Here is a 17,562-nt window from a genome sequence, read left to right on the forward strand (position 1 = left end):
GGACAAGGGCTCTTGTTGAATTGAGCCAGGAATGGCATCTTAAGTAAGAATACTCGTCAAGAGTACTTTGGCTTTTTTGGTGACCAACTCGGGCTCTTTGAGAGAGAAAATGCATTTCATCAAGCTTTAAGACCACATTGCAATAATTGAGAGTATGAAAACAACATTGTAATGCGAATATTTACTTAGTTTGGCTCATAGTACTCTAGTGAAGGAGAAGAGAGACTCTGAGTCAGCTAGTGGGAAATGAAAGAAGAGACTGCATGCCAAGATGTTATAATGGTTAAAAAATAGGCCGAATTAGCAGCACTCAAAGAGGAAATGACTAGCTAACATTTTGTGGCATGGTAAGCCCAACACATAACAAAATGAGTCTTCCTTTAGCCCTTAGTCAAGAGCTGCATGGGCGACTGTAAGCTCCAAGTTTTAAACTTCCAATATTTCCTTCTTGAAGTAGTTGATGAAAGCATGTATGGATTTTCTCTGCCCTATATCTACAAAATTGTTTTCAAGTTCTTATAGGGCTTCTACGCGCTATCAAACTGTGTGATGAATGTTATTTGACAACAAATGACATAATCACCCCTAAAGGTAGGCCATTAAACCATTAAAGAGCCGACTTCCACAAGGTGGTGAAGAATAATTGTCACCGCAACATGTCATTTATCCTCACCATGCACATGACCAACTCGAAAAGGGCTGATATGATTGACAACATTTGAACATCCCCGATAAGATTCTAAAGCAAGGATCTTAAAACGTTTGAGGTGTTCAACTTTTGAGAACTTTATGGAGAAAAAGTTCTCCTGCTATGACGGTCTTAGAGCTTTGATACACTCGTATTTGCGGTGGTTGAGTGGCGTCAATCCTCTGTTATCAGGGTAGTGCATATCTTGCTCTTGTTCTAGGGGCAACATGATTCTTCTAGTGTTCGGTGCATTCCCTCTCTACAAGTGTTAGGATGCTATTGATCGTGGCAGTTGTACTCTCTCTTGAGTCAGTCATTCCATATTACATCCATCATTTGTTCTTTGAGTTTGTTGATCTGCTGGACAAAAAATTCTTGATACAATCCATGTTGTTTTACAGTCTTTCTATGTTAATGTTCTTCTCCTTGGGTTGCTACTCATCTTATTTGTGGCATGATCAACACTCACCACACCTTTTAGCGCGTTTAACCCAAATCTGCCCATAAATCACACCCATGAAATAAAGTATGAGAAGGAGAGAGAAGCATATAAATAGATGTAAGAAATCAGGTAATTTCGTATATAGTTTCAATAGCCCCTATATATAATGCTCGTTTATTTATAGAGGGCTAGGAGAATAGTATGAAATGTCAATTACAGCTCTGTCACTTTTTAATCAGTTGATCCCAAACGATAAGCTTTAAGCCATGGAATTGTTGACTATATGATAAATTATCCTCTTGCTGGCCTGTCTTTATCGGAGTGGTATCCGAATTGGTCAACCTCTGTTTCTGCTCATCTAGACCAGTTTACCCTTATTTGGCTACTCGACCGATCCCGACCTCTGTGGTCGTCCACCGAGTTAGTTGACCATTGGTTGGTCGCTCGATCGATACTTGACTTATGGTCAGCTATCCTCTGGGTCGATTGACCTTAGGTCGCTCGCTCGATCAATATCCGACCTCTTGATATCTTCGTTCATTCCTATAAAGCTCTAATTGGTGACACGTGCTCCGCTCGGAGCCATTTGATTCACAGAAGATCTCGTCAAAAGTACTTTAATCGTGCATGTAATAAAATTAATCTTATTCGTGTATAACTTTTTAATGCATTATACATAGGAAAATTAAAACTCACATGATTTTTCCTACTCCATCAATGCATCAAGCCAAATAATATCTTAGCGAATGGATACGGTTTCTAGGATTTAAAACCCTTACAATTTATTAAATTGAAATTTCAAAATGTAATAATTTATATTTGAATTAAATATACTGCAATGAACAGCCAAAGATTGAAGTGAATTTCTCTCTCTTCTGCGTACGGTTCTACTTGTTTTGTGTGTTCCAAACTTCTCTGGCTTATTCTGATCTATTTTAAATATAGGAAAACTCACCGTCCCTCCACATTTCTGGTTGAAAACGAAATGTAATAAAGAGACAGAGAGAGAGAGAGAGAGAACGGAACAAGGGCGACGCGCACAGGTTTGGGACCAGCTCTCCCTCCTTTCTCTGTTTCCATCGAACTTTAAATTTCGGAGGAGAGTTGAGGAGAGAGGAAAGAAGGAGATGGGTCGTGGAGGTGAGAGTAGAGATTCCCAGGATGAAGGGGTAATGGCTACAGATTTTTTCTGGTCGTACACTGACGAGCCCCATGCCTCACGGAGAAAAGAGATCCTCGCCAAGTATCCTCAGATTCGAGAGCTTTTTGGACCCGATCCCTGGGCTTTCATCAAGGTCCGAATCGGATCATCATGATTTTTGTAGCACTTTTTGCCTAATTATCGTTTTTTTCCCCGCATTGCTCGCATTTTTTGTTTTATGTGAAAATGCGGTTTTGTTTTTCGAATATCTGCATCGGACCGGAAATTCTTTGATGAGATTCTCGTGGATGATTGAACTGTTCTCTCCATTTTTCAGATTTTTTTCCAATGCCTTACGTACAAATTTTCCCAGTTTTTAAAATTGGCATCCTTATAATTACGTAGATCAAGCTTGCGAAATGCTCTCCTATTGGTGTGCAACTTGCATTTTAAAATTGGGGTTTGATTGCCACATGCCGGAGTTTGATTTGTTTTTCATCAACTTAGTGGGGAATTGAAGCTTGTAATATGCACTTTATACTTTTCTGAAACGATGTTGGGCTTGTTGAGTTTACTTAAATGCGGCATATGGGCTTGAGGTTGCTGTGAGGCAGATGTGGATTGAGAAGAATCATAACGTTTCTTTCTATAACTATAAGCCCTACCCATGTCGATATTAATAACTGGAAATAAAGCTCGTTTGACTAATCAAGACAATTAGGCTTCTAAGGTTGCAGGGCGGGTTATTATTTTATTTTAATTATATTTATGGCTCGAATTCATTTGTGAACTTATTATAGGGAGTGCCTTTCAGTGGTTTCTGCACTGCATGAGCTTTTATTTCAACCAAATTGTGCAAAATTTCTAACCTGATTTTAGCCATTTGACGCAAATCTATTTGCCATAGGTTTTCCTTTGATTTTTCCTTTGGTGCTATTTTTTACTGTAGTTTTGAATACCTGAAATTTGATTCCTTTTGATATCTTTGTTTTTTATTTTGTGTTTCCATCACATTTAATCCTAACCGAGAGGAAATAATTTATATCCCTCTGATCACTCACCGCTCCTTTATTTTGGCAATTGCTTTCAATTGGCATGCAGATTTTTATACAAGAACTATTGGAGTTCCATCTCAGATTTTCTTAGCACTGTCTCTAATGTCCGGAACATTCCAGTGAATGGTGATCCCCTTTTTGCTTTATGAAATAAAATGTTGAAGTTGCTCTTAAAAGTGGCAATTAGAGCTTTTTCAACCATATTGTCAAATTCATTACTCAGTTTAAAGACATCCAAAAGCAGATTTACTCCAAGCTTGATGAGCAACCTTTTGTAAAGATATACTTGTTGAAGCTCTTCTACTAGAAAAAAAAAATCACTTAAATTTTCATTTGTGAAAATAAATGGATTACTAAAAGAGCTAAATGTGTTTGACTCTCTCAAGAAGATCATGAAAGCACATCCTTATATTAGAGAATCAAATACAAGAATAACAAAAAAATTATTAGAAAGCTTCTATCCAACAATTCTTACATTTACTCTCTAGAGGATATTGCATCTGAAGCTATCACTTATTCCTATACTCCAGCCACTTATGTTAATCTTCATCTTGGTCCTTCTCTTTCTAACCAAGAGCAAGAAATTCTTATATAAGATTTCACCGAGGAAGAAATCAAGTATGCTTTCTTTTGTATGGCTCTGATATAACCCCGAGTCCCGTTGGGTTCATCTCTATGTTTTTTAAAGATTCTTGGTCTGTTATTTTCCCATCATATATTTTTTCCAAAAAACATTTTTTAAATACAGACAATCTTCCTGATAAGGTTAAACATTCTGCCATTACTTTATCTCCAAGAATTCCCATTCTGAATCTCTTAATGATTATAGATAGATCTCCCTATGCAGTACAACCTATAAAGTCACTGCTAAGCTTCTTATGGATAGGCTTAAATCACTTCTACCTACCCCTATTCATCTCCCAAGCTACGTTTATTTCTGGAAGGGATATTGTTGACAATATCATTCTTGCTAATGAGCGTTTACATGTTTTTAATTCTACTGGTCACTCCTAAGCAATTTTTCTCTAAAACTAACTTTATGAAAACCTTTGACAAAATTGGACATTCATTTCTCTTTTATAGAATGAGAATTATGAGTTTTCATAAATGTTCAATTTTAATCGTTATTTTTACACTACTATAGGCCTTAGACATGGGTGTCCCTTTCACACTTATCTTTACTATTTTTATGGATGCCTTTTCTAAACTCTTGGACTCAGAAAGTGACATCTTCATTTAACTAACAGATGCTAATGATCTTTTGGCATTTGGAAAGGTAATATTTTTTTCATTGAATACTTTAACTCCATTAAGTTTTACTAATTAGAGTTGAACTACTTTCAAGATCTCAAAATGTCTTATTGTGAGGATTCAATGATCCATACAAATTTTTCGAGCAAGAGAGGAACTAATAATGCTTGGAATAATTTTAATCATTTGTTAACATAATTCTCTTAAAGTGAGTGTGTTATCCACCAATCTTCTTGCCCTAACATGTGCAACAAATTAGGGTAGTACAAAGAAAAAATCATAATCTCTTGGAAGTAACTAGGACACTTCTCCTACACAATCAAATATCAAAATAATATTAAAGAGAAACTGTTTAAATAACTATCTATTTAATCAATAGAATACCCTTAAGAGTAATTAATTCCAAAAGACAATTAAATTATTTGATAAAATTCTTTAATATGAGTAACTTCTCAAAGATCTCTTAAAAAATTTTTGGATGCATTGCATATAATTATTGGATATTTTGTCATACAAAAATGGTACAAGTGCTATCATTAACCTAAAAAAAAATTTACTTCAATGGATGCCATTTTTGATAAATCCCATAGTTTCTTCATCTGTACTCATCTTCAAGGAAAAAAATTCCTTCTCATTGATAAATTTGATAATCTTTCATCTTAATATATTTGTAACAAAATTTCTTTCAAAAGAAAAACTTGTACTAACTATCCCCCTTTAGGTCATGCGAGAAGGAACAAGCCCTGCCAATATCTCCAGCAAGTTCAGGACTTAAAACTGTTACTAGTTAACATTGCTCAGTCCACTACCACTCATTTATTTCCCATCACTCACTACACCTTATTTAATAAATTTTTTTCATCTCACAAAGACTTTCTAACGAACATCAATACCAATTATATTTCTATTCCACAAATTCTATTTGAGGCACTTGAAAAAATAAACCAATACCAATAGAAAAAAAATCCTACATGGGAGATCCCTGAATTACCAAGGAGAAAGAAGACAATAGGTTGTAAATGAATTTTCACGGTGAAATACAATGCAGATGGGTGCCTAGAAAGTTATAAAATAAGATTAGTAGTAAAATGATATACTCAATCATATGAGATTGATTATAAAAAAAATTTTTGCTCTTATGACAAAAATAAATACTATTCACATTCTAATATCTCTAGCAACAAATTATGGGTGGCTTGTACAATAATATGATGTAAAAAAAGGCTTTCATACATGTTGATATCAAAGAAGAGATCTATATAAATCCACCAACAAGATTTGATAGCTCTTTCAAAAAGAATCAGATATGTAGATTGAAAAAGACCTATATGGACGAAAACAATCACCAAGAGTTTGGTTTGACAGATTTGCAAAGGCTATGAAAGAAGCTAGATACAAACATAGTGAAAGAGATCATACTATCTTGATGATAATATAACAATCCTTTTTATGTATGTTAACGATATGATTGTTGTGCAGATGATACACAAGATAGAAAAACTCTTAGAAAAAGGCTTGCTGAAGAATTTGAAATCAAAGAGTTAGGAAAACTCAAATACTTCTTTGGAATAGAAGTCGTTGAATCTAAACATGGTATATTTCACTCTCAGTATAAATATATTATTGATCTGCTGAAAGAGACAAAGATGATAGAATGCAAGCCATATGAAACTTCAATTGAACTAGGATCAAAGCTGGACCTTGATGAAGGAGCTGATGTAGATACAAGATAATATCAAAGATTAATGAGAGAATTAATTCACTTATCTCACACTTGTCTTGACATCACATTCACAGTAAGTCTAGTTAGTTAATTCATATACAAACCTAAAGAGTTCACACCTTCAAGCTATTTATAAAATTATCATATATCTCAATCAAGCCCATAAAAATGAGTTTTATACAAAAGGCAGATGCAGATTATGTTGTATCATCGGTGATAGAAGATTTATTTGAGAGTATTATCCATTCTTAGGAGGAGATCTCATAATAAAGAGAAGCAAGAAACAACCTATGGTTTCAAGATCAAGAGAAATCGAGTTTAGAGCCATTGTGCAAGGGATCTAAAAGGGTTAAAATTATATTTGAGGATTTAAAAATCAAGTAGAAAGAGCCTATGAAAATATATTATGATAATAAATTTACCATCAATATTGCACACATTTATGTACAACATAATCATACTAAGCATGTTGAGGTTGATAGTCACTTTAAAAATAGAAAGTTTAAAGTAGTTTTATTTGTATTCCATGTGTTCTTTGAGACTTATTCACCAAAGAATTATGAAACCTATCATTTAAAAATATCATTAGCAAACATGAAATGCTAGATCTCTATCATCCAGGTTCAGGGGGACTGTTAAATTGCTGCTCCAATCATAACAAAGAATTGAAGGCAATTGGATCAAGGTTTTGTATCCTTAGATTTGTTTATGTATGACCCACAAGTAGCAAAGAACTTAAGACACACAAACCGTGACTCTATATCGTTAGATCTTTCTCTTCATGATCCTTGTATTGTAATCCATGCTCATTTCTAAAGGATCGCCGGACTCTATTTATTTTTCTCTTCTTTTTTATTTTATTCTTATTTTATAATGCCTCATCTTGTACAAAAAAGAAAAAGTTAACACTCTTGACAGTTTTTCCCATCCTCTTATTACTATGAGAATCATTCTAAGGCTGATTGGTGGAATTTGGTCTGGTTTAAAGGTTGCTCTTTTAAATATGCTGTTAATAACATAGAAAAATAAAATTGCAGGATTGAAAACTGTTGATATTCTCAGTCTTAGAGGAAGACATTTTAAAGCTGATTGTGTTTCTATAAAGATCAACATGAGATTCATACACACCTATTTTTTGAGTTATCTTTTTTCCCTTGTCATCATCAAACAGTGCATTCCTACTGGTAATTTCGTTAAGCATAGATGCAATCTGGTTCAAATTATTCATCATGCTAAAGCCTTTAACAACAATGTGACCAAGAAGTTCTTTATTTTTGCTGTTTATTTTTCAGCTCACTCTCTCTGGCAGGAAAGTAGTGTTAGAGTATACAATAATGATAACACTCCTAATAATATCCTTATCAACAAAATTTTATTGTCTATCAAGCAAAAGAGTAAAATTAGAAATTTAAAGGTGAGCTTCCTCCCATTATTCGTAACTTATACTTTAAATGACTGCTGCTTTATTTCGTATTGTTGGCTGGAGCATATGGCGATCAATTCTGTGATTGATCTACTCTATATGATTGGGTTAACTCATTTTATTTTCAAAGTCACAATGTTATATGATGGTTTTTGCTACTCTGAGGCTCTTAACTTCGTAGAAAACTTAAAGGATAGCTTGGTGGCCTTTATATTAGGCTGATATGAACATCATGCTTTATTGCTCTTGGCTTTATACTTTTATTGGTTTAAATCTTCTCTCTAAAGTTTTGTATTGTCTTTTCTGCTTTATCAATGCTCCTTTCTTTTGGGGATTTAAGAGCAGCTATTGCATTCCCATTTTCCTTCCTATTTTTCTCTTTTTATGCTCTCGGTTGGCTCAGACATATACTACATTTACTTTGGATTGTCTTATCGAATATAATACTTGGTTTTGGTTCTTCATTCTTATAGCTACTTTCTACCCATTTTTAGCATGGTTTTTGGAACAGTTACCACACTGAATCACTTCCCCTACTGTTGAATCCTATTAGGATGTGGGGTCATGTATTATTCGTGAGTTCATGCAACTTGGTGAAGTTTCCGTCTTTAGGAGGAATGTATAAAAGAAGGTGATGGATGTCTTGCTAGGGCTCTTGTTTCTCACATTATATTTTTTCAAGATCCTTGGGCAGTCGGGAATGGTTTAAAGGAAGGATCTCTACTTCTCCCATGATAAGAGAGAGAGAGAGAGAGTAGTCATGAAAGGCGGATCCCTCGAGAGCCCTTATAATCTCCTTTTACGCATGAGAGAAAAAAAATATAAAATTATATTTCACACGGTATTCCGTCTCTCCGCAGTGTCTTGGTGAAAAGAATGCAATGCGGGTAATGATGATTGACACATGTCCTTGTGTGTAATGATGGTCTCCCCAGTGGTTCGTAGGTTTGCAATTAACTTGATTTTTGGATATGGGCCTCGAGAGCTCATAAGGCTTGTTGATTTCTATGATATATCCTTGAAAAAGCCTTTTTAAGGTATATGGCTACATTTGAGTATACATATAGGTCCTCGATTCTCTCGTCTCTTCGACTAGGATTCTCTGCTTCACATGATTATAATACTATTCATTTCTTGTTGTGAACGCAATTTGATTTATAATTCAATTTTCCTTAATCTGGGTTTACTTCAAGTTTACCGTCTTACTCTCATCTCTGAGTCAGGATTGACCTTCTCCTGGGATGAATTTGTGCTATACTTACAGGGGTAGTCTCTTAAGTGTATGGGTGAGTATGCTGCGAGAAAGAGTTCGTTATGAATCTTTGGTTCTATCTGTTGAGACCTGATGACCTTACAGTCTATCATAACCAAGATTTGCAACCCGAGTTGTTTGGGAATAGGAATTAGGACTTTCATGATTATATTTTTGTCAGATAATGACTGTCATATCATATTTGTACTGATTTTGGATATGGGCTCTTAGTGTCTGTGTTACATAGTTATGTTGGAAAGAGAGTTGACATTAGAATATAGCATTAACTGCGGTGTTTAGTAAACTTTAAAGGTGTCCTCCCTATGGGGCCTATAAAAGGGTGTTTAGCAGAAGTCATAAGTTCCCATTTGAACAAGAGTAACTCCTTGCTTAGATTTTTGGAAATCCTTTAACTTCAACATTTCGTGATGGATAGAAACACAGTTGAAGGGATGAAGATTTCGTGATCACGCCTTGAAGCTTGACTCTGGTAACAAAGGTTAAGGGAGATTAAATCTAGAGAGGAGGGAACTCAGAAGAAACCCAAGCATTCCGGGGAGTGGAATGCCATAGAGGGAGGTACGTGATTTCTCCTTAGAGACCGTGAAGGTGTCTGATTTGGTTGTGGACATAGTGGAGCTGCCTTGGATAATTGGGCATCGCCATTTCCTCTTGGGATTTGCCCGTTAGAGGGTCCGCCTTTTGAATTGTTCAAAAAGCAGAAGTAAGCTGTCCGCACGGCTCTTGTTGAACTAGGTTCAAGAACTAAGTATGTTATGCTTTTTGATCTGTTGGCCTTGTGTGCTTTTTGGATGTGCATCTATCTTTGTATTTGGTTGAAGTATGTTGATCAATAATAGGCTACTCTAGCGACTTTCTTTGGGGAGTTTTCCTTGGCTAATGAACGCCCTTCCGAGGATCGCACTGAAGATGGCGAGATTTTACACTTGGGGAACGTTGGTTCGTTTCTCGGAGGTAATACAATGTTATTTTGTCTGATTGGGGCTTCTTTCCTTGCTGAATGTGTTCTCTTATCGCATTTATAGAAAAATGACAGGAGGAAGGTGGAGGGCTTGGAACTGGGTGACACCAATGCTAAGCCCTTATCGAAATCGGTTGTGTTGAATGCCGATCAAACGTAGAAGGGGTCGCCATTTTGGATCCCAAAGTGATGCTTGCTTGAGTTGAAGGTACATGGAGGCTTGAGGGATCGGAGGTAGGCACTTCACTAGCACTAGAGGCGAGCTTTGTTGCTAAGCAAGGCAGTTTGAAGAACTGCCTGACCATGCTGAAGGATGTCTTGTCTGAGGTCAGGGAGTACTAGTAGGATGCCAGGGAGCATATCGCCGACCTTGAGGCCAAAGAGGTGACGGCTGACCTGAAATCATTCAAACGGATTGTCAAGCTAGAGGCAATATTGGAGAAATATTCTCTCAACATTTTGGGGTAGCTAGAGGCGATGGAGAGAGTTGGTTGTGATTTGACATCGTACTGAGTTGAATAGTTAGGACATCTTTTTGCATGATGGCCAATTTGTTATTCACTATCTTCTTCAATTAGGATTAATTTCATTGGATGACATAAAAAAATAATGTTTTACTCTTTTATTCGTGGATATGTAAATGCTTGAATTTGATATTTTTCTTTGTCACGTATTGTGACTGCTTTTAGATTTGTAGTCTATGTAAAATTCCTTATTCAGAACTTGATAGTTTTTGGCATGACTTTTGATGGTTTCAATTCCTTCGTGGGTGCTTTTTGGTATAAAGGACAATTTATTATTTATTTGGGGTCCATATCTCTTGATATTCCAGTTGTGGGTATCAATGCGAGATTATTTTACATTTATACTTTTGTAAAGAGAGTAGAGGCACCGCTGTGTCTCTCGCTTGCTTGCTCGAGCATTTCTTTTTTTACTCTCTCATGATAGCTTCCTAATGACTATGGAAGCCAGTTCAAAGAGATCTTTCTTGACAACCAAGCTCTCAAAAGGAACTCACGTGGATGAAAAGATTTTTGCTGAAGCACAATCTCTACACATGTTCAACAATTCAAGTATCTTAAGGCTAGCAAGGAGGGATGAGGATCCCAATACCATTCACCAACATGAGATGTGTTTTTTTTATCTGTTTCATTCAGGTTTTAGGTTTCCTTTGTGAAATGAGGTGGGAGATATTCTAAAATTTTTTGGATTTGTGCTGACTCAGGTCAAATCTAACTTTATTACGAATGTAATGACCGTCATCATGTATGTTCGCCTAGAGGGACTGTTCTGGTTTGCCAATCTGTTTCGACATATTTTTACTCCGAGTTGTAGGACAACGATATGGTGACTTTCTCAGACAAGCTTGACGTTCTCTGACACCGCAAGTAAAATGCCTTGTGACTAAAAGAAGCGATTATACTTCATTCACAATAATAGTGGGTGGAAAGTCCCTACTAAGTTGCTGCAGTTCAAAGGGAAATACGGTGTAGCCTTCCAATGACTCCTAGGGAGGATGAAAGTTACTGATCTCTGAAGATGACCAAGACTCATATTACAACAATTCGTTGAGCTCTCTAGTGAAAAAAAGATTTGTTATGTTGTGTCATGAATTCTTTGGTGCGTTCGATTATCTTTTCTTCCTTATGCTAGAAGGATCCCTTGCAGAGTTTGAGTACGAACTTCACACTCACCGCATTTTTTAGGATATTGAATCCTTTTAGTATGTAGGGTCCCGTATTATTTATGAGTTCATACAACCTTGTAATAACCCTATCTTTAGGAGGAAGGAATAAGAGAAGATGATGAATGTTTTGTTAGAGCTTGTGTATATCACTTAATATTGTTTTAGGATCCCCGTGCTGTCGGGAATGGTTTAAAGGATGTCTTCTTCCCCCATAACGCATTAGAGATACAGAGTGAGAGAGAGAGTGAAACCCTTTTCTAGGTCTTGAAAGGCGGATCCTTTAAGAGCCTCTTGATCTCCTTTTATACACGAGAAAGAAATATAAAACTATATTTCGTACGGTACTGCTCTTGTCTGCAGTATCTTGGTGAAAAGATTGTGATGCAGTTGTGAGGCGATCGTAATGATGGTCTTTCTTTGTGGTTCGTCTCACTTCGGCAGGTGGGCTCAGCTTGGCCACTTCAATAGGTGGGCTTAATTCGAAAATAACTTGATCTTTGGATATGGATCTTCGGAGCCCATAAGGCTTGTTGATCTCTATGATGTATCTCTAAAAAAGCTTTATTAGGGCATATGACCTTATCTGAGTATGCTCCTATGCTATATTTGGTTTGCTTAATGGTACTTTTGAACCGATAGTACACCTGCTTTTATGCATATACTCTTTTTGGTCTTCATATCTGTTTTGTGTGGAATCTTTTTGATACTAAGGAGTACACTGATACCTTGCTCGTTTTTCTGAATTGCTGTTATGAAAGTTCTGTTGGATTTTTTGTGCATACATTTCTTTTTTGGAAGAGTAATGATGTTATCCAAACTTCAAGTGGCTCAACCAGCGCTATCGGAATATTTGGATTGTTTTGTCTCTGAATTTCCTACTGATATTACTGTTGGACATTCTGCACTCCCTATTTACTGATTTTCAGTGGTATATTATTACCGAACAACAATCTTATTAGGTCATATGGAGAATTGTTTAGCTATTACTATTTGCAGTATTACTTAGCTAGAATGAAAATTTCTTTATTCTACTCTTTTGAGTCTATGTTGCGGTTGCTACTACAATATCTATTTTCTAGATAGTTGAGGATCCATTCTCTGTGTACGGATACCTTTGAGCTCTATATTATTACATTTTTTTTTTTCAACACTTCTCTTTTCTTACATTTGTATCTCCGTTGTTGGTTTTTTTGTTTTCTTTCTCTAAAAATGTAATTTGTTTCTTGTCTCACATGCAATTTCTTTCAAACTTGAAAAAGTTTGGCATTGCCCTCATTTCACCCGGGAAAAAAGACACAGGTATAATAAATATGGAGATAAAAAACATACCATGAAAGATCTACATCTGAATGCTCCTTAAACACAACACCACAGTTGCTCTTCTACCTATTGTGCATGAGATATTTAGATGCATGGATCCATCCAAGTAAACTTTGGTTGCACACACTTTGAAACGATGCACTGTCTCTTATTGAAAATTTTGACATTGTTCTGAATAATGCTACCGTAAGATAACAAACGAAATGAGTACCATTTTAATAATGGTATCTCATAGCCGCCATTTTAAATTTGATTTGATTAGCATGATTGTTATAAATTTGCCAAATTCATTGTTGTTTCTTACTTATAAATAATTACTCTTGGGATTAAGTCATTGCATTCAACTATATGTGACAATTTTGATGATTCTTTATCTCGACTCATTATTTTGGTAATATATTTTAGATTTTCTTTATGACTCCTCTCCAAACTAAGCTCGTTAAGTTAGACAAATGTTTTAGCATTGCAAAACTTAAATAAATCAAAAATGACTAGCATGTTGAGGTAGCCCCTATGATATTAAAAGTGCATTGACCACTGCATTTAGGAACCCTCAAAATGGTTATTTCCTTTACTTGAATGCCGTAATGGTACAACCTGGCATGGGACAAACTGTATAACTTGAGTTCAATTCACATAATCACCTTTAATGAACTTCACCTTTGCTTGGTCATCTTTTTGGAACCCTTTCTATATAAAGCAAAATTTTTGTGCTTCCTTGAACCATGATGCTTGAATATAGATGATGCCGATGAAGAAGCTCTACTCTAATTTTCACTGTACAAATCATATAATTCATGGAGCTTCGAAGCCTTTTTAACAACCCAAGCATCTTTATAAATTTTATGACATTCAACATCTTGTAAGATATTTCTTATTACGTCATTGAGTGCACTCTAAGATACTAGATTCTTCTTGAGATTTGGTACATGGTTGATGCTAATGTTTTAGTCACACTAGCATGTTTCCTTGACTTCACTATGTCAAAACTAGCTGTTGTGCGCGCTGTTGTTTTCCCATGTAAATATAACACAAGTACATGGCTTATAAGTGGAAAATAACTTTATATAAATACAATTTATACGAGCAGGCTTAGTCTAAAATCAACTATTCACTCCATCTAAGTTTGTTCTTGTTAAAATAATATTACATAAATCTGCACTTCAACACTTTGCGTTATGGCAGCTTGTGATGACTTCTATTCTCAATGCATATGCTGGAATATTGCTCATTCTTCAAAGTTTGATAGTTTTTCTTGATATGTAGGCCACATCCTTGTAACTCCATGAAACCCTTTTTCAATGCTTTTAATTAGACCCTTTTTTATTTAGTTTCTCAAACCAATAATCACTCAACCTTCTTATTATATCACACCCACTAACTTAACGATAACATCTTAAAGTAATAAATTCTTAGCATTCTCCAAGATAGTATCTCCATATAATATGCAGTAATAAAAACGCTTTTAAGAGAAAGATCCAAAGAAAGTGCATCTTCTTTGGATGAAATTTTTTTGATAGATTTTTTGGCATATACAAAGAATCCAATATGAGCCACAATTATGCAACATTTATAGATATTTGCCAAGTCCTTTGCCAAAGATAGATGGATCCCCGAGAGACCTTTTTAATTCATTTCTTCTTCTACATAATAATAGTCTCATGCTTCTTTTAATAACTTTTTAGTGCTTGTATAAGTCCTTGCCAAACTTGCAAAACATGCCTCTTTTTTTACCAATCCCTATATTTCTATGAATCATCAAACTTCTCATTCTCCTATTTCTCCATTGTCATATTCTGCGATAAGCCCTAACACTAGTTATTGAAATAAAGAGGCTAGTCAAATATCAAATGATAAAACAATTTATTTGTAAGGACCTGTATTTACTACTGGAACATAACTTGCAGTTAATTTTGGATGATTAAAATAAATAAAAGAAACAGTCGTTGGAATATAACTTGTAGTTAATGTTTGATGATTATATAAATAAATGAAACAATTATTGAAAGATAACATGCAGTTAGTGTTGGATGATAAGAATAAATACGTGCTGAAAAAATATTATGTTATCAGGTATTACAAAAAGTGAGGTGAATTTTGAAACATTAATTAGAATTCAAGTTTTGGCAAACAATTATTACTTGCTGTTAATGTTGGATGATAAAAATAAACAAGTGCTTAAAAAATATTATGTTATGAGGTTTTATAAAAAGTGAGGTAAATTTTGAAACATTAATTAGAATTCAAGTTTTGGGAAACAATTATTAATATCTTGGTTTTGTGTCGCAATGAGACTATTCAGCTTAAGCGGTAAAATTTTGAAGAATAAGGTTAGGCTATATCAGAAAGTTGTAAGTGGTGGCACCTGATATTGGTTTCATTGGTAGTCTTGAGCCATAAGAGTATGTATATGTTAAGAGCTGATTATTATTATTATTTTCATTTTGAACAACTCGGCAGTGTGGGCTTTTAACCTCTCCCTCATACTCTGTAATGATGTAATACCTTTGTTGCACTGGTAAGTTTGGTAGGTAGGCTTAATGTGAAAGGTAGAGAAAGGGGATTTTAGAAAAAAATGAAATGGACATAATGTCATTAAAAATTAAGGAAAAAATGCACAAACTAAGCTTAAAACACTTGCAACACAGAGTAGATAAATCAAGAAACCATGATCTGAGAAGGAATGGGATGTGATAATGTTGATGATAATGACAAGCTGTCTTTGTTTCCTGCTATGAAGTTAAGAAGCAAAACTTGATTGATGATCATGTAATAACATCCATTGTTCTTGAGTGCAGATTAGTGCTGCTGTTCTCATTCAGCTATGGACTGCAACCTGCCTTTGCAATGATGGTTGGCTAAAGATACTCACAGTCGCATACTTCTTTGGCTCCTTCCTCAACCACAATCTCTTCCTTGCCATTCATGAGCTTAGCCATAACCTAGCCTTCTCAACACCAAGCCTCAATCGCTGGCTGGGGATTTTTGCCAATCTCCCCATTGGCGTTCCAATGTCCGTCACATTTCAAAAGTACCACCTTGAGCACCACCGTTTCCAAGGAGTCGATGGAATTGACATGGACATCCCTAGCTACACCGAAGCTCATGCTGTTAAGAATGCCATCACCAAATCCATTTGGGTCATCTTCCAACTTTTCTTCTATGCATTCCGGCCCCTCTTCATCAAGCCAAAGAAACCAGGAATGTGGGAGTTCATCAACCTGCTAATCCAGTTTTCCCTGGACTTCTACATGGTATATTTCTGGGGATGGAAGTCTCTTGCCTATCTTATTCTATCAACTTTTGTTGGTGGAGGAATGCATCCAATGGCTGGTCACTTCATTTCTGAGCATTATGTGTTCCATCCTGAACAGGAGACCTATTCTTACTATGGTCCACTGAATGTTATGACATGGAGTGTTGGTTACCATAATGAGCACCATGATTTCCCCAGGATTTCAGGAAGCAGGCTTCATAAATTAAAGGAGATAGCTCCGGAATACTACATGAATTTGAAATCATACAAATCATGGAGCCAGGTGATCTACATGTATATCATGGATCGAACAGTAGGTCCCTTCAGCCGGATGAAGAGGAAGGTGGCTACAAAGGTGAAGAAACCAGAGTAGGTTACTCACTGCTGTTTCTCTTTGGAAATTCCTCGTGCAAATAAAGCTACCTTCCGTGTTCCAGTGACTTCAAATTCTGGGCTTTGTAGTGGTGCCTGTTCTAGTAGTGAGGGAATCATTCATTTCTCTATTGCTTGGCTCGACCAAATTCGATGTTCTCTTTATATTTATATCATTTTTTAAATAATCATTCTTATAAACCTGAATGTTTTTGTAACGACTGATCTCATGTGTTCAGTTGTGTGGTTCTTGTTCTAATATCATTTATTTGATGTTCAAATAGTAAAAAGGAAGTGCATCCTCCCCGTTCATATTTGATTTATTTTTCTTTTTGCCGGAGATTTTGATGATTGGTTAACGGAAAATTTTTTTTTCCCTTGTTAAAGATGAGTGTTCGATTCGATATTTTAGAAAATTTTATTTTATTTTCCATCAACGTCCTACAAGTACGGTACAAGCGTAAAGTGTAACAAAATTTGCATGGAATCAGTAACTGGTCTAGTGTAGAGGTTGCGGAGATTTTAGCAAGAGGGCTGTTTTGAGATTTTTACTTCCAGGAAGGACTTATATATCCTTTACAAATTTCTAATTTATTATTAAGGCCGTATCAGCAGAATTTTGGTTGTGAGTATATATAAGAATAGTGAAAGGTGGGACAACTAATTGATATGTAATTCCTGTGTAGAATCCCAACATAAATAATTTGCTGCTTTTTGCCATCTCTTCTTCCATCCTCCCCCATTTTTATTTCTTCCTCTTCCTTGATTTCCTTTTTGTGTAAATCCCATCTGTCCTGGGCAGAGTGGTATCAGAGTCATGGCAGAAGCCAACAAACAAACTATCAACGGTATAGATCTTGAATAGGAAATCATCTGGGAGGCATTATTCGCTCTCACCCACAAAATGCAATCTTTAAATAATGCATTTTAGGAAGTTGTCATGGAAGTGCAAAGGGATATGAGAATTTTT

General features: G+C 35.6%; 1 protein-coding gene across 1 annotated transcript; it reads left to right on the forward strand.

The window, feature by feature from the left end:
• Positions 1-2,099: 2,099 nt before the first annotated feature.
• Positions 2,100-16,895, forward strand: LOC110030739 (sphingolipid delta(4)-desaturase DES1-like). The gene is made up of 2 exons (XM_020733629.1): positions 2,100-2,425; positions 15,763-16,895. The coding sequence occupies exons 1-2, from the start codon at positions 2,258-2,260 to the stop codon at positions 16,591-16,593; spliced, it is 999 nt and encodes a 332-aa protein (XP_020589288.1). The 5' UTR covers positions 2,100-2,257; the 3' UTR covers positions 16,594-16,895.
• Positions 16,896-17,562: the final 667 nt, after the last annotated feature.

This window comes from Phalaenopsis equestris, unplaced genomic scaffold, assembly GCF_001263595.1.
Source record: "Phalaenopsis equestris unplaced genomic scaffold, ASM126359v1 Scaffold000757, whole genome shotgun sequence".
In the NCBI taxonomy this organism is placed as follows: domain Eukaryota; kingdom Viridiplantae; phylum Streptophyta; class Magnoliopsida; order Asparagales; family Orchidaceae; genus Phalaenopsis; species Phalaenopsis equestris.

Excerpts from the sequence above, each read along its gene's own strand:
- LOC110030739 (XM_020733629.1), top strand. The coding sequence starts at position 2,258 with ATGGGTCGTGGAGGTGAGAGTAGAGATTCCCAGGATGAAGGGGTAATG. Across the intron at positions 2,426-15,762 it reads ATCCCTGGGCTTTCATCAAG|ATTAGTGCTGCTGTTCTCAT; the intron begins GTCCGAATCGGA and ends TCTTGAGTGCAG.